The sequence below is a fragment of the Besnoitia besnoiti genome, chromosome III, assembly GCF_002563875.1.
Source record: "Besnoitia besnoiti strain Bb-Ger1 chromosome III, whole genome shotgun sequence".
Lineage (NCBI taxonomy): Eukaryota > Apicomplexa > Conoidasida > Eucoccidiorida > Sarcocystidae > Besnoitia > Besnoitia besnoiti.
The window spans coordinates 2,030,008-2,051,734 of NC_042358.1; the positions used below are offsets into that span (position 1 = coordinate 2,030,008).

The 21,727-nt window shown below is 61.5% G+C and overlaps 3 protein-coding genes across 3 annotated transcripts; 2 read left to right on the forward strand and 1 right to left on the reverse strand.

The window, feature by feature from the left end:
* Window positions 1–3,806: 3,806 nt before the first annotated feature.
* Window positions 3,807–5,462, forward strand: BESB_045970 (uncharacterized protein; the record flags this gene model as incomplete). The annotated part of the gene is made up of 1 exon (XM_029363048.1): window positions 3,807–5,462. One exon carries the CDS (start codon window positions 3,807–3,809, stop codon window positions 5,460–5,462), a length of 1,656 nt encoding a protein of 551 aa, XP_029220414.1.
* A 797-nt stretch (window positions 5,463–6,259) lies between these two features.
* On the reverse strand, window positions 6,260–14,774 carry BESB_045980 (uncharacterized protein; the record flags this gene model as incomplete). Its single annotated transcript, XM_029363049.1, has 2 exons — window positions 6,260–12,477; window positions 12,908–14,774. 2 exons carry the CDS (start codon window positions 14,772–14,774, stop codon window positions 6,260–6,262), a joined length of 8,085 nt encoding a protein of 2,694 aa, XP_029220415.1.
* Window positions 14,775–17,128: 2,354 nt separating this feature from the next.
* BESB_045990 (uncharacterized protein) lies at window positions 17,129–18,485 on the forward strand (the record flags this gene model as incomplete). Its single annotated transcript, XM_029363050.1, has 2 exons — window positions 17,129–17,966; window positions 18,283–18,485. The coding sequence occupies 2 exons, from the start codon at window positions 17,129–17,131 to the stop codon at window positions 18,483–18,485; spliced, it is 1,041 nt and encodes a 346-aa protein (XP_029220416.1).
* Between the last annotated feature and the right edge of the window lie 3,242 nt (window positions 18,486–21,727).

Sequence of the window (21,727 nt, forward strand, 5' to 3'; positions counted from 1 at the left end):
GGCAATCCTTGCAGTGCTCTGGGCAAAGCACGTGCACAAACAAACCGTGGTGGGCTGTGCAAACCGGTTGCATGCCTCTGGTACCACATTACAGGGGAGCCAACAGCTCGACACTAGTGCCTCGGGGCGATGCTTTCCACAGTTAGACAGTCTCATCACGTTTGGTTCACAGGCTATCTCACGCAAGGAAATCCGTAGGCGGGGACACTGGTTCTACCAGTGTCAGTTGCAGATTTACAGTTTCTCTATAACTTGTAGTAGACGGGAGTGATGTAATATCGCTCGTTCCCTTCGCCTGCATTCTCTGTTGCGATCTCACCGATATCTTCACGGGGATCAACCGGTGACAGAGAACTGGCATGTGGTCACCGCACGTAACGAGTCCAGTGCTAGCAGATGCGTCGCAGTACTTACGGTGGAGCCAAATGCGCGAACACGTTCGTCGGTGAGGAGGCGGCCATCGCCTGAGACTATCCGCGGCATGCATGGGGAAGGGGCACAGAGAAGAAGGCAGGGCGTCGCCTGTCCAAATGCTACAGCGGAACACGTTCTAAGCCGCCGCACGTCCGTTAATGTAGAGGCCAGACACCCAGAGCGACACGTCCGATCAGTACAAAGCATGTTAAGCTGTCGGCTGGTTGCTCGGGCGCAGCGCCTCGACCTCGCAACACACCGCATTGGTCCGCGGATGCGCACCGGGTGCTGTTGGGCGCCAATAAAGGGCTATGGAGGTGCTGGTGGCTGATAGAGCAAGCTGGAATTGACTCCAACGAGCCAGTGTCGTTTTGACGTCTGCTAGCGATACCAGGGGGGTCTGGTTCGAGTCTCCCAGCCTCCGCTACGTTGGCAGCGACAGGTTTACTACCATGGACACTACACTGTGGGAATCATTGATGCCTTATGCGGGCACGATAACTCTCACAGCCGGGAACGCTGAAACAATGTCTGCCGCCAACTCCTCTGTCCCCCGCTTGCCGGCACGTGTCTTCGGAAGACACCCCAGACGCTGTCGCTCCTCGCAGGGCAATTTCGCAGTGACCACTCTAGCGGCAGATGTATAGGGAGCGAAATTTTATTTTTCCGCCCCACAATCAGGATGCACTCCTGACGGTCTCCCACATTACAGACGCGATCCATGCTGGGGCTAACAGAGTTTCCAAGTCGCGGGAGCGCACCGGGCCAGATCCTGCGGGACAGAGTGGTTCCGCGAAAGGAACGGGTGTGTTTGAGCAGACTGGCACTCGTTCGCATGCTGTTGAGCGTATCCACTCCTCTCACAGTGCGAATTGGCGTTGGGCAGTGTAATGTTTGTCTGGAAGCGAACAGTCTCGCGGGGTTCGGTTGAGGCCGCTGTTCGGGGAGTATTCTGCAATTTATTGTGCTTACAACTGAACCGCCAACTAGGGCGCTGGTGGCTTCGTCTAATTAGTGGAGCTCTGACAGTCCCCCCCACCTCCTGTGTGTTTAATAATATTCTTCAACTGTCGCCCGAACCGCCTGCAGAGGCCAATGCGGTCGGGTAAGTCGTGAGGTGTGCCGGTCCCTCTTTTCACAAAGTAGCTGGGATATCTCACTCCAGGAAGCAGGGGCCTGAGGCTGGCCGTGTGCGATCCACTAGGTATCTACCCGCTTCTCGCGAGTGCGGTCAGCTGAGTCGTAATATCAAGCCATGCCTGACGGCAACCCTTTTCCTGCTAGTCGCCACTGCATCCATTAATGAGGCCCTCCAACTGGATGGGGCGTTTGATCACACTGCGTACGCGCCAACGTGTCCCGACACCTCGTCTCCTCGGCGCAGATCGCGTGTGCCGCGACAGAGCATTGATACTACGGGGCTCGTAGTCAATCAGGCACCGCTCGCCGTGAGGCCGTCACAGGACACGGCATCACGAGTCTCGGCTCTCGCAGGTGGTCTTCCTCATCTCCCCGCCGCAGAAGGGAAGGTGCCGCTACCGCCACTATGGAGCCGTGACGCTTCGCTACGATTCGCCGCCATTCTCTCCTCGCGCGGCCGACTGCTGGCGGACGGTGAGGGGCACGGATTGCCCCCAGCCACGACAGTCTGGGGGAACCTGCGGCGTAGGGCCGTTGGTGTGCGGGCGCCACAGCAGCTCGGTGGAAGTTTTGTTTGAGAGCCATGCTAGTTTTTTTGCAGCGGAAGGACTTGATTCTCTTGTGGATGCCCAGGGCCGGGCGGAACTGAGCGCTCTTATTGCACACCCTGCAAGCGCCGCCGCTAGCGCTTCGCCAGAGGAGCTGGTGTCGAAACACGCGCTTGAGGTCTTCCTCGCAGGGGGTCGTCATCTGGATCTTCTCTCCCCTTTCGATGGAAGACCGTCGGTTCGTGGAGGCAGGATTCGATTCTTGGGAAGCGGGTCGGACGGGATGGTGTTGCAGAGGCAGTAGGATCCTGGTCAGGGAGGCTCGCAGACAACAGTTGCTGCCAAAGTCAGCAACGCGCGCGCGTGGGTATTTCCTAGCAATGCTTCTGCCGAGGAGAACTTCAGCAGGTGGTAACGATTGCGAACGAGGTTTGTCGAGCACGAGTCTCGGACGAAGAGCGAACTGCCAGGTGTAACTCAAGAGACGTACCTGCAGAATGGGCTGCTCGTCCCCGAAGATGTCTCCCTTATTACCAACCTCCCGAAGTTATTCGCAGCTGGCCCGTATTTTTTCTTGCCGTATGCTCTGTGTACCGGGTCTGCCGATGTGACCTTTTCGAGATACTGGATATGGACCTGGCAGATGCAGCGAAGTTGTATAGTACATGTCAGCTTGTACACAGCGTCGCATGGCTGCATATGCGTGGAGTTGTTCATAATGACTGGGAACCGGACAACATGCTTGTCAGCGAAGACGGACGGGTTTTCCTTGGTGATTTGGGATTCGTGAGGAGGACAGGAGCTCCGGAGGCGTTAGAATGCATTGTGTATTACGCAGATTGCCAAGTCGTCGATGCTGCTGTAAACAATGGGGAGCGTCGCGTCGTATCTCCCACGAGAGATGCCGGGGCTTCAGAGATGGTGCTTCACTATTTGTAGTCCGATGAGTTTCCGTCCGGACTGGATAGCTTCATCGGAGCGCCGGCTCATACCATTTTTGCGTGTTTGGTTAATGTCGGGAATGGACACATCCCCGAATCTGATTACCCCTCATGCGACCGGTGCCCTAGAAGAGTCACGCGACTTTTTCGGGTATTCCTCAAGTGGAACAGAGGAGACCGAGTGACACCCGAACACGTGTGGCTTCCGCATTCCGTGCTGCCACGCTCACTACGGATGTTCAAAGAAGACAGCGAAGCTGCACAGTGGGCGGAGTGTCAAGAAAAATGCTCGACGACTTAGTAAAGGAAGCCGTTAGCGGTATATCATTCGCACTTCCAGCGCTCAGAGAGGTCATCCAGACACCCCACGCAAGAATAGCTAGCTGGGGGGGCAATTCAATGCTAACGCCAGGGGCCGCAAGCAGTCTGTCTTTCTGGTGTCTTGACAAGAGCATGTTTCTTCTCCAGTAGGCCGGATGCTGGGATTGTGCCGCTCGTTAAACTAGCTTTTTTCTGTTCAGGTAGTGCTCATGGCGATATATTAATGGCCTGCAAACCTTTGTTAGATTTGCCGTACTGCTGGTTGGAGGCAAAGGACCAACATGAGTCTCTAGTTCGTCGAGCCGCTGGTAGCCACGTTGTGTACTGAGTACAGCGCCTTCGACAGTGCCAGCTTCTGTATTTTCTGACCGTTTTCGCGTCAACCTTCAGCCTCTGGCGAATGATCTGGTGGCACCATAGGGGCCCCCTCCCGCCAAGTAAAATGACGCGCAGCTTGGTGACTGCATTTTTGTTGGCACTCGTCACTTGTACGGCCTCTAAATATTTTCATTGTGATCACACCTGCACGGTCGGTTGTTGCTTCTTTGGCCACACCCTGAGACTGTCTTCGCACAGGGGAGGCCCTGCTGCGCATTCTTTCAAAATAACCATAAAGCACGATCCTGGGTTCGAACGGACCGCGTCGTTGCAGTTTTCGAAGGACGCGACGAGCCTTGCATTCGGAGACATCTCAATCGCGAGCGAAGAGGGCGCAGTCTCAGTGTCCGACATAACACCTCAGAGCGTTACAGGCATACACTCGGGGCCCTCTTACGGAGGCGTGAGTGCTTGGCTGCCGAGTGAAACTAATTTGAAAAAACAGAGGAAACTGCGAATTCGCACGAGGCGCGATGCTGCGGATTCGCGGTTTTCTCTTCGGGATAGGACGGAGCCGCCTGGTACCGGCTCAGGCAGCTTCATTCAGACACCTTCTGGGCTGGTAAATCCTGGAAATCCCTACGTGCGCACTGATGTCAAGGGTCGAGCCGATCTCAAAACAGCTGTCCACCAGCAATTGCGTGTCGTGACGCATTTGTCGCCTGTGCAGAGAGAGGGCAAAGAGGCACTAGAGAGCGCCTTTGCAGAGGGCCTTGAGCTTCATCTCGTATCCCTTCTCGATGGGACGCCGTCGGTTCTTGGAGGCCGTCCTCGATTCTTAGGAATCGGGACAGAGGGAGTAGTGTTCGAGATGCAGAAAAAGGATCCTAATTCGGGAAGCTGGCATACAACAGTGGCTGCCAAAGCAAGCATTGTGCCCAAAACAGTTTTCAACAGCCGCATGTCTACAAAACAGAAGAGGGTCATGGCAAAGGCTGTGGGGGACCGGTTCCTTTCGGTAGAATCCAGACTTAGGCGCGGCCTGAAGCATATGACATCCGAGCAACTCCTCCTCCATGGACTGCTCGTTCCTCAGGATGTCGCTCAGATTAGAAACCTGCCGATGTTTTACGAAGCGGGACCCTACTACGTCTTGCCGCTGGTTTCTGTGTATGTAGCGTTCGAAACCGACCTCTTCGAGGTTGCCACCAGGCCTCTGAGCGTTGCGGCGAAATTGCATGTAACTCGGCAGCTTCTCTACAGCCTTGCATGGCTGCACAAGCAAAGTTTCACGCATAACGACTTCAAAACCGAGAATGTGCTTGTCAATCATGAAGGCAAGGTGGTCATCAGTGACTTCGGCTTCGCACGGAAGGTGGAAGTAGAGGCCACAATCGAGTACACGCCTCGATATTTGGATCCCCAGACTGCGCGGGCGGTCTTGGCCCGGCAGAGCAGCGCGGTAACAACGCCTAAGAGAGATGCGTGGGCGCTGGGCATTGTGCTTTTCGAGTTATGGTGCTCGTCGCTACCCTATGGATTGCAGCTGTATCGCAGCAGCCCTTCACACGAATTCCTGCAGGCTCTGGTGGCTGCCCAGAAGGCGGGGAGATCAGGCCCAGATTTCTCGGTTTGCCCCTCCACCCCAAACAAGGTCAAGACACTCATCAGCGGACTACTAAAGTGGGAGGGTGAGGAAAGACTCCTTCCTGCTGCAGCCGTCGACGGGTTCATTAGCAGCACTCGCACGGAAGCAGACGCTTGCGATGTGTCGGACTAAAGAGACTGCGTTTCACAGAGCACGCCCACAGGCGCCGAGGCACACCCTCGCTTTTGCTTGCCTGGATCTGCCGACAAGGGGGGCGCGGAGGCGTGCGGGCGGGGACTTGGGGGGTAGGGGGGGGGACTTGGGGGGCCGGGGGGGGTGGGGGGGGGAGGCGATGCCTCTTGGCAAGCGGCTCACGTACACGACGGTCATCCGGGAGAGGACTTGTACCCCCGCCTTCGGCGCGCGGCTGAACTCGTGTGTCGCCAAGGGGTCAGGGGCGTGCCCTTTTGTCTGCGTGGTGTTGAGCCGCTGTCTGTTGCGCGGCCGGAATGTAGATACAAACGCGTCTATGTAGTACGGTGGCTCGCGTCCGTTGCTGAATTGAGCACAAGAGCCCGCAGAAAGCGCCTCCGCCTTCGAGGTAGATCCACGCGCATCTGCCTGAGCGCGCAGCTACGTTTTTGGCCTCGCTGTGTTACGTAGCGTCATCTCCAGATCGCGTCGCCCGTGTTTAATATGCACAAACGCGTTCACAAATCCACTTAAATCTTGTTTTGTTCTCAAATCTTGTCTTACACTCGAGAACTCGCCCAGCGCTCGAGAAAACCACATCCACAAGCAACAAGATCCCATTTCACATGCGCAGGGCCTCGACAGACTCGCGCACAAGGCGCACATAAAGATATATATAGGAATGTGTACTTCTAGCTCAACTTTCGCATAGCGTGTAACTGCAGCAGCAGATGCACCCCGAGACGCACGCTTTTTCAGCCAGCGGCCTCGCGGGGGCCGGCAGCCTGGCGCCTCCCTCAGAAGTCAGCAAACTTCTCGTAGCCGATCCCGCCTTTCTTGGTGCGGAAAGAAACGCTCGAGCCGAGTGCAGGCCCTCCCCCCCGCGCGGCAGGGCCGTCGTCCTGTCTGCCTGGGGTCGAGGAGGAATTCACCCACCAGCCAGTTGTGACTAGGAGAATTAGCGCGTAGCCCATGAGCAAGTAGGCTGCGTACGTCCCTCCACGCACAAGCCAGGACAGAAGCAAGATAAACAGAGGCTTCAAGATGCCTTCCTCATGCTCTTCTTCGTCGTCGGAGTAAGAGTCCTCTGTGCGAAGACGGAGTTCTGGGAACTCGTCGTCGCCCGGCCCCGCTGCCCTGTCTCGCTGCGCCCCAAGTGCGTTTCGCTCGGAGTCGCCGCTCGCCCGCCGCGGCCGCCACGCGCCTCTCCCTCCGCGCCGCCTGCCGCCCTCTGCAGCCTCGAGAAGCGGCACGTCGTTATCGCCAACGAAAGAAAAAAAGGTTGGGTCACGCGCCGACTTTGCACTCGCAGCTCGAAACGGCCTCCGCGCACGCGTGGCGCCTCGCCTTTCGCGGGTTTCCTGCGGTCGATCTCTCGCGGGATAAGCGCGCTGCGAAGACGCTTCGAGCTCTTCGCGCTGAAAACCCGCCGGTGCGCTTCCGCGCGCAGCAAAGACTCGTCGCACAGCCAAAGACGAAGAGGCCGCCAGCGACACCTCCAGGTCGTCGAGACGCAGAGGCTCGTCGCCGAAATCCTCCTCCCTCGCCGCTGCCTCGCACGCGCCCGCCTCGTTCTCCGCCCGCGTCTGCACTGGGCACCCGGCCAGCCGCCTCAAGCCCTCGCGCGGCGACCCCCAGGCCTCCCGCGCCGGTCGCGGCGGCGCCACGCCGCGGCCTTCGGTGGAGTGGCTGTCTCCTGGCGTCCCGCGGCGACTGGCCTTAGGTGCCCGGGGCAGCCCCACGACTTCTTCCTCTCGGGCCTCGCATGTCTCGGCTTCGCTCGCCTCTTTGAAGGCTCCAGGCGGCCAGGGCTCACGCGGGGAGAGCCGCCGCGCGGAGCGTGGAGAGGCGAGGAGGTCCGCATCCAAAGTCGGCGTCGCAGCTTCGCACTGTCTCTGCGACGGCGTGGTAAACGCGTCGTTCTGTGTGCTGGCGGAGCCGCGCGAATTCGTGCGGCAGGGAAGGGCGCGCAGGATTTCCGCCACGCGCAGGCATCGAAGTGCGTATTTGAGGCACGCAGACGCGCCCGCATCGAGCTTCTCGTCTCCGCGCCCCGCCCTCGCGTTGCTGTCGGGCGCCCGGGCCTCTGTCTCTTCGCGGTCGCGCTGCCTGGCAAAAACCGTCTGCGCCAGGCCTTTCACGGCGCCCTGAGCGACGGCCTCAAACTCGCCGTTGCGCTCGACGCTCGCGGCCTCCCAAACGGAGCCAAGCCAACTGTCGCGCAGCAGCTCCGAGTAAACGGTCGCTTTCTCCGCCTCTCTCCTCGTCGCCTCCGCGGCCCCGAAGTCACACGCCGCGCCGGCCTCGTCCCTTCTCTCGACGCCTCGCGACCCCGTGCGCAGCAGGGGAGCGTGCGAGACGCCGCCGAGGCCTGCGTAGAACTGGAGACGATCTGCCACGTTCCTTTCGAAGAAAGCGGCGGGCGGGCGACCGCCCTCTCGCTTAGGCGCAGGCGAAGGGGACCGCGAGGACGTCGCGCTTCCTCGCCTCGCTCTCGAATAACAAGACGCGTTGCCCGGCGACACCAGCCGCGAGGCGCGGCTCCGCGGCGTCGCCTCAAACTCCGCAAGGACCCCCTCCAGGGGTCGCACCTTTGGCGCGCCGTCGCCGCCGTCCTCGTCCGCGTCAAGTGCGTCCTGCAGCTGCACAGGCCCGCCTGCCTGAACGGCGAACGCACACGCCAGACAACAGAGGTCGCGCGCGGACAGAAGCGCCGCTGCCCGCCATAGGAGGCCCTGGCGGACGATTTCTCCGAATATAGGGCGAGCCGCCACGCCGCAGACTGTGAGACCCCAGAGGAGGTCGACAAGCTGCGCCGCCTTCGCCTCGTCGATGGCGGGGAGCCTCGTCATCGCCGAGCTGTGTTTCCCCTCTTCGTGGCTCGCGGCGGACTCTTCCGCGTCTGTCTTGCCTCTCTTGCGCACACGCGAGTCTGCCTCGCTCCGGGCTTTTTCGAGCTTGCGGCGGCGCGCCGCCAGCGCCGCGGCCCTTCGCTCGAGGTGCAGGCACTTCCACTCGAGGTCGCGCTTCTCCTGTCGGGCGAGGGCGTCTTCGGCCTCGTCCAGCGCCTGAAGCCTCACCCAGCAGGCCTGCGCCTCGCGCAGAATCGCGCCCTCCTCTGCGTGAAGTTCCTCCAGCACCAAGCAGCTCGGCGCGCGCGGCGGCAGTTCGCGGATCTCTGCCTCGCGCCCGCCGCCCGCCGCGAGGAGGAAGGGCAGCGCAAAGAGCGAGGGATGGTCGCGGCAGTCGAGCTTGGCGCCCGCCGCCGCGGCGAGCCACGCGGCCAGACACGCCACTGGCTGCCTGCAACGGCGCAGCTGAGACGCGGCAGCCTTGAGGAAGACCGAGCTGCACAGTGAGAACGACCGCCAGGCGGCCGAGGCGTTGAAGCTCGTAAGCCGCGCCGTCGTCGCCAGCAGCAAGCCGAAGAGTGCGTCGGGCGCCTGGGGCCCCCTGCCCCCCCCCCCCTCCTCCCCCTCCCCTTCCAGGCGCCGCTCCATCAACGGCGTCGGCTGCAGAGGCCTTTCGCCGGCGAACCACGTCGAGAGCCCGGACGCGCTCGGCAGCAGCTCGCGGCAGTCCGCGTCGGAGAGCAGAGACGAAACGCCGCCCCCCTCGCGGCGCTTTGTCGAGCCTAAGGAGCACGCGAAAATGACTCGTGCGACGTCTGACGACTGGATCCCCGCAGTGTCCGCGCGCCGCAGCTCGTGAGCCAGCCACTGCAGCAGCGAGGAGAAGTCCACGTGGGCGCAGCCGGCGTCTGTCGAGTTGCGGACGCGAGGCGAAGCGCAGCGCGGAGAGGTCGCCGACTCTTCCTCGCTGCCGCAGCTGCCGCAGCTGCAGCCAGGCGTCTGCAGCGTCGCGACCGCCCACGCAATGAGCCCGCAGTCGCGCGGCGCGCAGCGCGGACCTCGGTCTTCTGCGGCCTCCTCGGAGTCGTCTCGCGCGAATTTTAGGCCGAAAGCGGAGGCGCGAGGGCGCGACTGCCGGCTCGCTTCGACTCGCAGCGCGGCTCCTCGCCCGTCGCCGCGTCCTGCTTCATCGGCGGAGCCTGCATGGCCGCCGCGCGCCCGTCGCGGGGCCACGACGAGCCTCAGCCACGGGTCGCCCTCGAGCCCCTCGCCCCATCCGCCCTGTGCGCGCCCTCCAGCGTCCTCCTCGTCCGCGAGGCTGATCGCCAGCTCGTCTCTGAAGATGCAGCGCAGCAGAAAGAGAAGAATCTCGTCCTTGCGGCACACCGGCGCGCCCGCTCCGCGCGCGCGCGCCTCGCCGCTGCACACTTGGCAGACGCACGCGCGGCGAGGCAGCGGAAGCACGAGAGAGACGAGCGTCAGGAGCGCCTCCAGGGCGCTCTCTGGCTTCACGCTCTCCTTCGCGAGCTGTCGGCGCCGCACCAGATGCAGGAACGCGCAGAGGCTGCGGACGTGCTTCGCGTCGAAGTTGTCTCCTTCTCGCAGCCCGCCACACCTCCTCTCTGAAGCGGAGGCCGAGCGACCGCGGGGAGACACTTCGTCCCCTCCGGCGGAAGCGCCTTCGGCGCGCGAGTCTGAAGCGCAGGACTCGCCTCCTGCCGAGGCGTCGCGGGGTAGAGAAGACGAACTCTGACCCGACGAGGCTGAAGAGCGTGCTGACGCGGCGAGGTCGTCCGCCCCCGCAGGCGACGCAGTCCCCTCGCGGGCGCCTGACGCTGCCGGGCGCAGGGAGGAAAAAAGACGCGAGCAGACGCCCGACAACGCAGACATGCCCGTTGACAGAATGCCCGCTTCTTCGTCCTCGCTGGCCTCGTCTTCGTCGCTCTCCAGCTCGACAAAGTGCCGCATACCCCGTTCAGGACTCCGCGGCGCCCGGGCTCCAGCGGCCTCTCCCTCTCCGCGGGAGGCCACCGACGCACCGAGGCGGTTTTCTTCCTCAGGCGAGTGATGAGCAGCGGCCGCGTCTCCGCCGAACGCCGCAGCCTGCTCCCCGCGCGACGCCGCATCCGCCGACGGCCCCTGCGGAGGCGGCAGGCTCTCGCTGACAGGGAGAGAAGTCGAGGCGCCTTCTCCGCTTCGCCGGCGCCCCGGGTTCGAATCCAGGACGCAGACGCGGAGCGACGAAGAGGCGAGGCAGTCGGCGGACGAGAACTGCGAGGGTGGCAGCGCGCCGAGCTGAGCGGCATCCGCCGGCGTCGCCTGCGGAGGCTCCGGCGGCGAAGCCGAGACAGAGGCGCTCCAGCCCGCCGCGCCACGCACGGTGGCGCTTCGCGGCGGCCGCGAGGACGAGGCAGAGCAGGCAGAACGTGGAGACGCCCCGCGAGTCACCGGAAGACTCGCAGCGACGTGAAGGTCGCTCGCACCCGCCTCTGGGCGCTCGTCTTGGGGAGCGGACACAACAGAGGAGAAAGAAAACGAGAGAGACGAGGCCTGAATGGCCTGTGCAGCGTTGCCTGCAAGCGCTCCTCCGCCGTCATCCGACTGGACTTCGTCACAGGCTGCGTGGCCTGTCGCGCAATCTCTACCCTCAAAGAAGACGCTCCTTTCATCGTGGCCTTCGCGGTCTCCGCCGCTAGACACATCCGCAAAGGGCGTGTTTTCTGTGTAAATTTTGTCAGCGAGGCGCGCAGCAGGGAGAGACGCGCGGTCGAACCCCGAGCTCTCTTCCGCGTGATCTCGCGCCGTCGCCCCCGTCTCCCGGTTCTCCGACTGTAAGGCGTCCCGCGCGTCGGCGTGCGCTTCCTCCTTGCCATCCAGTCCGGAGAGCGACGGCGGCGACGCGCGGAGAGGGACCTCGTGTCGGCTCACGGTCGCTTCATACAATGCAGGCCCGATGGAAGCGTGGAGGCCGCCGAAGGCGCTCTCTCTGCCGCGCTTCCCTGTGCGGCGGACGCACAGCGAAGACGACAGCACGTCGTTGTACCGCCCTTTCGCTTCCGCCTCCGACTGCGGCGGTCGCCCTCGTTCTGTCTCGCTCGCTCTGCCCGCTGGCGGCCCGGTCGCGACCTTCTCGTCTCGAGGCGCGACGCTCTCCAGCGAGACGCGGTCGCCCGCCAGCTGCGACGAGAGAGGCTGGGCGCGGCTCGATAAAAAGGGACTTCCCTCTCCGCCCGCTCCCCGCGTGTGCGTCGAGGTAACGCCGGCGGCCGCGGAGGACGCGGAGGCGAGAGCGGCGGCAACGGGGCGAGGCGGAGACGCGATTTTTTTCGCGTCAGGAGTCGCACGCGGGGACGGGGGACGCCGGACGGGAGAAACAATGCCTCCGCCCCCGGGCGAGAGCGAGCGCGAAAGTCCCTTGCTCAAGCCCCTTCGCTGCAGCGAGCTCTTCCCCGTCGGACATCCGAGGTCTTTGCTGGGACTTTCGCCGCGCTTTGCCGGTCGGCAGCCCCCCTCGCCTGACGCAGATCCCGAGGCGGAGAGGAGCGACAACGAAGCGCAGGACAGAGGAAGGCGAGCGGCGTGCGAGAAAGAGAGAAGATGCCCCGACGACTTCTCCGCTGAGCCGACACCTGCCACCGCGCCGCCCGCCAAGGGGAGACGCTCGCCGGCTGCATCTGGGGCGTGTCTCACCTCGAAGTCGAGAGCGCGCGGCTTCCTCGCTGTCTCGAAGGACGAGCGCTCGCTTGCAAAGACGAATTTCGCTCCCGAAGAGTCCGTCGCCTCGCTGCGCTCTCGCGGCACACGCGCGGGCGAGAAGAAAGGCGAGGCCTCAACCGAGCAAGGCGCGACAAACTCCTCGCGCAAAACGCTCACATCCTCCGCGAACTGCTGGAGCTTCGCCAGGAACTTCGCCCCCTCGCCAACAGACCTCTGCGACGCCGCGTCGTAATGCGAAAAGAAGGCGAGCGGCCGCTGCGCTGAAAAGCCGCGCTCCTGAGATGCAGTGGCGTGCTGAGAGGCGGCTGCATCCCCCCGCGTCGGCGGAAGGAGACGATGCGAGGAGAGCGCAAGAGAAGAATGCGCAAACCGAGCGCCCCTGTCGCCCGCGGTGTCTTCTTCCCCGCCGTCGCTCCACGCCGCGCGACTGCTTGTTGAAGCAGCATCTGCAAACAGGGAGGGGTCCGACAGCAAAAGGACGAGCTGAGAGTAGGAAGGGACAGACGGTTTCGGCAGAGGAGACAACGCAGAAAACGCTGTACGACTCCCCCCGTTCCGATTTTCCGCAGCTCCCCCAGGCACAAATCTCGTTCTTTCCGCAGAAGACGCGAGGCCAACACGACAGAGTTTTCAGCCGCATCCATCTCTCTCTCCGTTTTCAGCGAGCATTTCGAGTGAGGCCTCGCTCGCCAGCCTGACACCCAGCCCTTCCCGCGAGGGAACTCCCTTCTTTGAGAGTTTCAAATCCTGAGTCTGGTTTTCTCAGCTGCGCATTCTCGCGACTAGAGTGTTTGTGTGTTGATGAATCTGAGTTGCAGGAGTCACACAATTCTGGGAAAGTGCCTTCGCAACACATGGCGAAGCGTCTCTCCTCACCTCGACTGCCTTCGCCTCGCCGCCGTCTGTCGTCCCTGGCTAGCGCGGAAGTCGCGGAGGTCGCAAAGGACGCCGAGGAGGGGGAAGAGAACGACGAAATGGAGACCGAGGAGGGGGCGTAGGCCCGGGGCTCGGCTGCGTGCCCGATCTGCGGCTCGCCGGCGCTGCGATCGAGACGGCGCGAGCCCGCGCCGGGCGCCTCTGCGCGCAGACTCGAAGAGGAGGAAGGCGCGATCGAGGCCGAGCGCAAAGTGAGGAAGCTCGCCGGCTTCGTCTCTGCGAAAGTGCCCCTCGCGTCTCGCTCGGTTTCCACGCACGGCTTGCCCAGGCAAGCGAGGCTCAGCGCAGAGGGGGAGGCGAGCGCGGGAAGGAAGCGGTCCAGTGTGTGGACGCTGCGGGGCTGCTGCGAGTCGCGGCCAAGGGGCCGCCTGCCGCTTCGGCTGCTCGCCCGCGTGCTGCTGCTCATCTCGCTGCGCTCTCCGTCGAGGAGGCGGCAGCTGAAACCTCCGCCGTCCGCCGAGCTCGCAGACGTCTGCGCCGGAGAGAGACCGACGCTGGACGCGACGCCGCGCCCGTCTCGCGTGCGCGCCTCCTGCCCCCCCTTCGCGAGCCCTGCGCCGGTCACCAAGCCGCTGCTGCGCTCCTCTGAACGGCTGCTGCCGACGCACGCCGCGGTCTCGCGCGCTGGAAGCGACGGTTGCGCCGCTCTCGAAGCCTCAGCGCTATCCGCGAGGCGCCCGCGCTGCAGCGAAAGCCCCGGCAAGGGGATCTGCGTCGCGGGCTGTACGTAGACGCCGCGCCGCGAGGAGGTGGAGCGAGCGTCGGGCGTCGCTTCCTCTCCGCCGCAGCTCTCCGCGCGTGGCGAGCCGCGTCGGGCCCCGAGCTCCGCCGCGGTTTTCTTGGCAGCGCCGGTATCCGCGTCGTGCGGTCTCGAGGAGGCGAAGCTCCGCGCGCGGCATCGCGCGGACGGCGCGACGGGGATGCGCGAGAGCGAGGGAGACGCGTCCGCATGCAGCAGCGCGGCAGAGGACCGCGCCTCCTCGCAGCCGCGCGGAAAAGACCTCCAGCCTGGCCAAGCGCGCGACGGAAACGTGTCGCCCTCTGCCGGCTGGCGATCGCTGCGCGCCTTCGGAGAGCGACTGTGCCTCGAGAGCGAGTGGGCCGCTGGCCGCGCGTCTGGATGCCGAGAGAGAGAAGACACTACCGAGGAAGGGCGCGCCGCTGAGGCGGCCTCAGACGCGACGCCGCGGCGAGTCTCCGCCGCACGCGTCCTCTCGGCCTTCGCAGCTGCGGAAGCCGAGCAAGCTGAGGCTGCGGCCGCAGATCCTGAGAAGGCGCGGGGGTAGCGCGAAGCCTCGAGGCGAGAGAGCGACGCAGCTGGGGGGGCAGCGGCGGCGGGCGCGCCGATCGCCCGCTCGAGTTGGCTGTAAACTTCCGGCGACGCAAACAGAGACGGAGGCTGACGCGAGGAAGAAGAAGCGTGCGGGGTTTCCACCGAAAGAAGCCTTTGGTTCTCGAGGTGAAACGACCTGCCGCTCAGCTCGCCTCCCCGCGGCGACGCATCCGGTGCGCGGCCTCCTGAAGACCGCGAGCCGCTCGCTTCGTCTTCTTCCCTCGCGCGGACTCGCCCCGGCCTCGCAGTCGCGCGCACGTAGAGGTCTTCTTTCCCTACGGCACTGGAGTCTCGCTCGCGCTCCCAGCCTCGAGAGAGCGAGGCAGAGGGCGCGCGGCCGCTCTGCATGTCGAGGGCGGGGGGCATGGCGGGCGAGACGTCGGTGGTGCCTCTATCGGAAAAGAGGAAGCCGCGCGTACCTCCTGGCCGCAGCGGAGACGCAAAGTCGCGCCGCGAAGAGGCCCCCCGCTCCATGGCCAGTGCTGAGGAATCTCTTTAGAGAGGCAACACCTCCCCTTCCAATATACGCCCGCAAACCGCGCGCCGAGTCGTGCACTCTGCGCAGTCCTCCCCTGGATGGAGGGACGCTAGTCAGAACAAGCCCTTCTGCTGCGTCAGGCTTTGAACAAAGATTCTCACGCGCTCAGAAACGCTCCAGCGATGTCATAGTCGCCTCACACGCATGCACCAAGAACTGGGGCCTCTGCATTCTCGCTCGCACGCACCTCGAGAGAGTGTGTCAGGGTCTCCGCTGAAAAGGAGGTACGACTGAAAAAATTTCTACGTTCTGCGTCTGAGTTGGAACGCGCATGGAATCCGTGGTTCTGAATCGTTCAAAACTCGTCCGCAAAGAGAAGGCAGAGAGGAAGGCGCGACGAAAGGAAGCAGTTCGCTCGCCTACCGAATCCTTCACAGGGAGTGGCCGCTATGTGCATGCGCTTTTCAGCGAGAGGCGCAGAGGCGACGGAGAGGCGAAACCCGGGCAAAGAAAAAGAGAGCGCAAGACTGCAGTCCCGAAGTCCTGGCGCCCTAGGTGTGGGCGTCGTATGTTGCGGCTTGAATATGAGAGACTAGCAAGTCCGCGAGTTCGACCTAACCACCTTTTTGCATGCGCGAAATCCTACACAGCCGTCAATCTCGCTTGAGCGACTCGCCAGGCGGGGTGAGACTCTCATGGACTGCGGCGTTGGAGGACAGAACGAACGAAGGGAGGACACTGGAAAGACTGAAGGTGGAATAAATCCTGAGGAATCAGCATCAGTGATCTAAAAGCCGTGTCCTGCGAAGACCGCGGTCGCTGTCGCGGTCACCTGCAAAGGAGGGCAGGGCATCCGAGTTGGAGAGTCAAGAAAAGAACCAGGCGGAAGGCAAGGTGGCCTGGCTGTCTTTGCAAAAGAGAGGGAAAGGACACGTGACGCAAGGAATGGGAAAAAAGAAGGAAAACGACTGGCAAGAACGCAATCTACAACTTATGCGTGTACACCCCCCCCCATCGGGTATACATACACTCCACGGTCTTGTCGTTCAGCAGCTGTCGCTCAGCTGTAGAACAGGAGAACGGCCAAGATCTCGCGTGCACGCCTTCGAGGCCTACGAAACAGGGGGTATTTTTGTGAAAAACGGAGGCAGGAGTCTTGGAAAAGACGAAACGCACGCGTGTGGCTCGCGCGGTGCCTCGCCTCTCTCAGTCGCCGTCGTGTCCGCCGGGACATGCAGATGAGGGGGAAAGTCGTCAGGGCAGCATGTCTCGCGCGTCCCTGGGACTGCAGAGAAAATGGAAGCGAGTCGTTGGAATCCACGGCCATGCCGCAATACTTGGCGGTCTGAGAGATGCAACGATGATAAAAAATCTGGTTTCCAGCGACACAAAACTCTGCGCTCACCCGCTGCGTCCTCCGTGTCCTGTGCGCATGTTGTCGCACTGCGTGCCCGCCACCTCACCCAGACGCCGCCCAGCTTTTCTCCTTCGATTGCAAAGCGCGTGCGCATCACTGCCGGCATGCGCGCGAGCCAAACGGCGCCGCTACCCCGCCCTTCTGCCAGAGCCGCGACTCTCGCAAATTAAGCACACATGTAGGACAAACAGAGTGCGACATTCTCCTGTGTGTGTGTGTGTGTGTGTTGCACCTCGCGAAAAGACACTGAAAGTCTCTCTTCTGAAGCAGTCTCCCGCCACGCTCCCCTTCCACACGTGTACAGACATCCTCGAGAAGAAAAGGCCTGGCAGGTCGGAGTCCAGTCTGGATGCGACGGTGCGGCTCGCCGCAAACGAAAACTCGGGGACGATCGACTGCGCAGAGAAGCGCCGCGTCTGCGGACGGTGTGCGCCGCGTTTTTCTCCTTTTTCTCGGGTCTGTGTGAGGGTGCGGTTCATTGTCTTCGTGTTGCAATATAGCGGAAAAGCATCCGCGCGCGGCTGCGGCAATCACCCCTCGCCCGTTCCTCTCACTTTTGTCTCAGAACTGTTTTCGCTGCCGCAGAGCGACACAGTCTCGACGCGTTGAACATCCGCGCCCGCGAGCCGCACCCCTCGCAGGTTGAGACGGAACGCACGAGGAGAAAAGAAGGCCCTCCGCGAACGCCCCTGCGCGCCTGAAGGGCAAATACAGAGGTCTCTTGAAGAGCCGCAGCGCCCTCGTCCCTCTATTTTCACGTTCCCAAGAACTCTGAACGCCGAAACCCACCCCGCGCCGCCACAACTTCTCTCTGTCTCTTCCTTCCGCTCTTCCCCGTGCGGGAAACGCGGATGAGTCTATCGCAGGTCGCCTCGTTTTTATTAGTTTTCTGCGGTTTTTCCCTTCGCTGAGCTGGTCTCCGCCGCCAGAAAGATGCCGTGGCTCTGCGACGCGCCTCAGCTTCGTCGGCGCGGCCTCGCCTTTTGGCTCTTCTCGCTGGTGTTCGCCGTCGCGCTTTGTCTCCTCGCGTTTCGCGCATTTTCCCCCGCTTCGCCGGCGTCTCGCCTGCTGGCGTCTTCCCCGTCCGTCAACCGCCGCCTGGTATCAGAGACGAAGAATACGATGCAGCTCGGCGCGACAGAGAAGCTCCGCGGCTTCCTCATCGCGTGGAACCCCGCGCGCGGCTACTTGCTCCTTCGTAGTGAGAAGAAGAGCAAAGGCCTGCACTACCAGCTCCCCGGGGGGCATGCGGAGTTCCCCGACGACGCCATCGCCGCCGCGCACTTCTTCGTTGAAGCAGATCGCGCCCACGCTGCTCAGGCCGCGGCCGGGCCTGGCCCCGCCCCCTCCTCCTCCTTTTCCTCCTCACCTTCTTCCTCTTATCCTTTCTCTTCCTCTTCTTTCGTGTCTCGGCTGGCATCGCTCCTTTCTTCTTCCGAGGAGGCGGGGACTGCGGGCGCGCGAGGAGGCGAGAGGAAGAAGCACGTCGACGAAGAAGAAGTCGCGCGGGTGGCGGCGGCCCGCGAGCTGTTCGAGGAGACAGGCATCGACGTGCGGGGCGAGCTGCAGCACCTCGTGCCTCTCGCGGCCGCCGGGATCGGTCCATACAAAGCGCGGTTTTACTTCTTCCTTCACCTGACCGAGGAGATGCTCGCCGCGGCGACGCGCGCCGCGCATAATGCGGAGGACGAAGGCGACGACGAGGAGAAAAAGACAAAACACGCGAAGAAGGAACGGGCGCTTCTCCAGCCCGAGTCAGACCACAAGCAAGGTAAGCCCGCAGTCTCCACCTGCATGCACATACATATATACATACATATATACATATATATATGTATATGTATATCTGTTATGTTCGTGTATGTATATCCATGTATAGAATCGAGTGAGGGTGCGTGTGCGGTAGCCTCTCTGCTTCGTCCGCCTCTCAGCGCGTTTCGGGTACGAGGACAGAGAGCCTAGGCAGCGCGGGCGGGGAAGAACGCGCGCCTGGGTTGGGAGACACCGCGCAAAAGGGCTTGCGTGCTGGAGGACGGTGGGGTTTCTTCGCGTACAGAGTCTTTCTTTTCTTCTGTGTGTCTTCGCAGCGCCGCTTCTGGAAGTGCAGCTCGCGATCGGGCTGGATGAGCATACAGGCTTCCGCTTCGTCCCCGCCGTGATGGAGGCCGCGGAGCTCGTCGCCAAGCACTCGGGGGGGAAAAGCACGAAGGCCCTCCAGGCGTTTGCGGATCTCCTCAACAAGAAAACGTCGCTCTCCCCTCTTCAGGCGGTCGCCGGGCTGGAAGGGTGAATCGCTGGGGGGAAAGGACGCATGCAGCTCGGTCGGTGAATGTCGCGCTCGCGGGCGCCCGCCAACACCAACGACCCTCAACTCCGGTGTTGTGTTTAAGCGACTCAGCGAAGACTGCGGACGTGCGGCTCTGGTGAGACTTGTTGGAGGCCCTTCGCCCCTTTCGGCGTGGTCTCCCAGGTGTACGTACACCTCGGTAGGCAGGGGAGCGGGGCCCGCGCCAGGCGCGCTGTGCGTCTATTCATCGGCTGGCTGATACGCGGGCGGGGGGGCGTGCGTCTGTGGGAGGTCCGCGGGCACACGTGAGACTTTTTTTGTTTAGGAACAAAATTTTTATTCGCGCGTGGAGATCCGAGGCCAAGGGCGCGTCTGCGTGAATCTCCGCAGCACCCTTCTCCTCTGGGAGGTTGGTTCTCAGCGGTTACGGCAGATGAATTCTGCGAGGAAGCGTGCTCATCGGAAGCTGGGGCGTCTGCATGTGTTGAAAGGCCGGGACGCACCGAGAGGAAAGCGAGGAGAGCGTTGCGTTTGTGGCTCCCGAGGGCGGAGGAAGGAGACCGGGGGATGGGGGGGCGTCGCCAGTCTTGAGCGGACGCATTGACAGGTTTCGATGCCTTCTGCGCTTCTCAATGAGGAATTCTCTTCTCTGGTGTTCAGTGTTCAGCACTCTATGATGTGTTTCAGACGTAGACGGAGAGGCTGGTCACGCGCAGGTACATCCGTCTTGATGCAAAATATTCATGTATATGCACATACTTGGATGCCTGTATGTACGCAGATATATGTATCGCTTGTGCTGCCGCAGCTATGTCTGTGGCCTGCGGAGGTCGTGTCCTTCAGAATTCACCGTGCAGGTATGTGTAACTATCTATATCTCCTTTCTATGTATCTCTCTTTCTGTATCCATCCATGTTTATGCACATGCGCACATCTATGTGTGGGTACGCAGTTGCGTATACGTGCATGCATGCATGCTGTAGCAGGGGGTGGCACGTTTCTTTTTTCGACTGTTTTTTAGTGTCGACCCGTCTCCGGGGTGTGTGTTTCGGTCCTCCGCCTCGGCGTTTGCCAAACGCGAAGGAGAGACGCGGGCGCGTGTGCTGCGTCTCCGCGCATGGGCGGGGGGCGTTCGAGGACGAGCGTGAGGCTCCTCTGTGCTTCGTGCGTGACACACAGCGCAGCGTTTGGCTCTTCACAAACTTAGCCGACTCTGGAAATGCCTCCGGAGGCGATAGGTGACGCGCGTGCCCTCGGCGCCTCCTGCGGCGCCTCTCCTCACGTCGAGCCTTTCTCTTTGAGGCTCTTCTCAGCACACTTATGCAGGCAGGGCACGTCGCGGTAGCTATTGAGCTTCTTTTATGCACCGTCTATTCGCACGCACCGAGAGGACTGCCGGCTCAGACTATCGCTCTCTGGCGAAAGCAGGCTTCCTCGAAACTGCGAGGCGCGCCCCGGGATGAGCCGCAGGAGCGCAGATGAAGTTTACACGCTTACAGGTATGTTTCGACAAAACTTCTGACGAGTCTCTGTCAGCGCCAGGCTCTCCAAAAGGTACTTCTGAGTCCTCGCGTAAAGAAATCCGATAGGCCAGATATCACGCAACGGGAAAGAGAGGTGGCGATTCTTCGCTCGTTCACAAACTGCCTCACGCGCGAGCTAGACTTCGTCGTCGCCGAGAGTAACGGCGAAGCTTGAGGCAGTTGTCGAGACACGGAGTGATACCGTGTCTACTCCAGTCAAATACATGGATATATATATATATATATATGCTGTGCGATGTGTAGATGTAGGTGCGTAGGGGCCTAGGTGCTGTGTAGTCTTCAAGTCCACAGGCGGGAGGAGAAACGTGTCTACTCACAGCACCTGTGTAGCTTAGGTGCGGAGGGGACTAGGTGCTGTGTAGGCTTCAAGTCCACAGGCGGGAGGAGAAACGTGTCTACTCCAGTCAAATACATAGACATATATGTATATATATATATGCTGTGCGATGTGTAGATGTAGGTGCGTAGGGGACTAGGTGCTGTGTAGTCTTCAAGTCCACAGGCGGGAGGAGAAACGTGTCTATTCCAGTCAAATACACGCCACCTCTCTTTCCTTGAAGACTACACAGCACCTAGGCCCCTACGCCCCTACATCTACACATCGCACAGCATATATAGATATACATATATATCCATGTATTTGACTGGAGTAGACACGGTATCACTCCGTGTCTCGACAACTGCCTCAAGCTTCGCCGTTACTCTCGGCGACGACGAAGTCTAGCCCGCGCGTGAGGCAGTTTGTGAACGAGCGGAGGATCGCCACCTCTCTTTCCCGTTTCGTGATATCTTTGACCTCAGCGAGAGACTGAAAACTGTCCTTTGAGTATTTCTTATGGTTATCCGTTTGGGTCGTGCAGAAACTCTCCTCGCGTCTGTGAACGGACGCCTTCCGGCGCCCGGAACAGGTGGATCAGAGAGTGGAATAGCACATCAGCAGACATATGTTTCCAAGACATAAGTGCTAGCAGGTAGAAACAATAAACTAATTCAGAATGTACAAAACAAGTTGATAGCCATCTCAAGAGGACAGGGGCCGCCGCTCCGCCGGCGAGCAGCACCTTTGGTCCGATGTGTTACGGCTGGGCACGTCTCGGTTTTTTTCGTCCGCATGCGCCCCCCAGAGTTTTCGAGCTTTCCTCGTGTGTATGTACACGGGAACCGTTGTCTCGAAGGGCAGTCTCCTTGCACGCGGAAGTGGATTTTCCATCGGTTTCTGCTGCTTTACATGCCGAAAAGTGGGTGGATCGTTTCTAGCGTTGTTTTGCGTCTTTTGTGCCGCATCCGTCCAAGTTTCGCGTCTTGGTTTCGTCGGTCCTCCGGCTTCCGTTCACACTGCCTCTTTCTTCTCTGTTCGTTCTTTACGTTTCCTTACTGGAAGTCAACGGGTTGGAGAGGAATCAGCTCGCATCTCCGACGATTTGTCTCGATTTCACGCGTTTTTCCCGCCCGCTTCGTTCTTTGTCTCTTCGGGTCGTCCCTGCCTCCGCTACACACGCCAAGGTCGTACAGCAGACATCGTTCTTCTCTTTTCCCTCGTTTTTTCCTTTGACACCCTCTTCATTGTGGTGTACGTACTCCTGAACTAAGTGGCGTAGGTGTGAGCTACGCTCAATTTCATCTTTTGCCGTCGGCTGTTCTCCTCGGTTCTTCCGTCTACCTAAACCCTGTTCGCGCCTCACGAAACCAGCGGCACCCTTG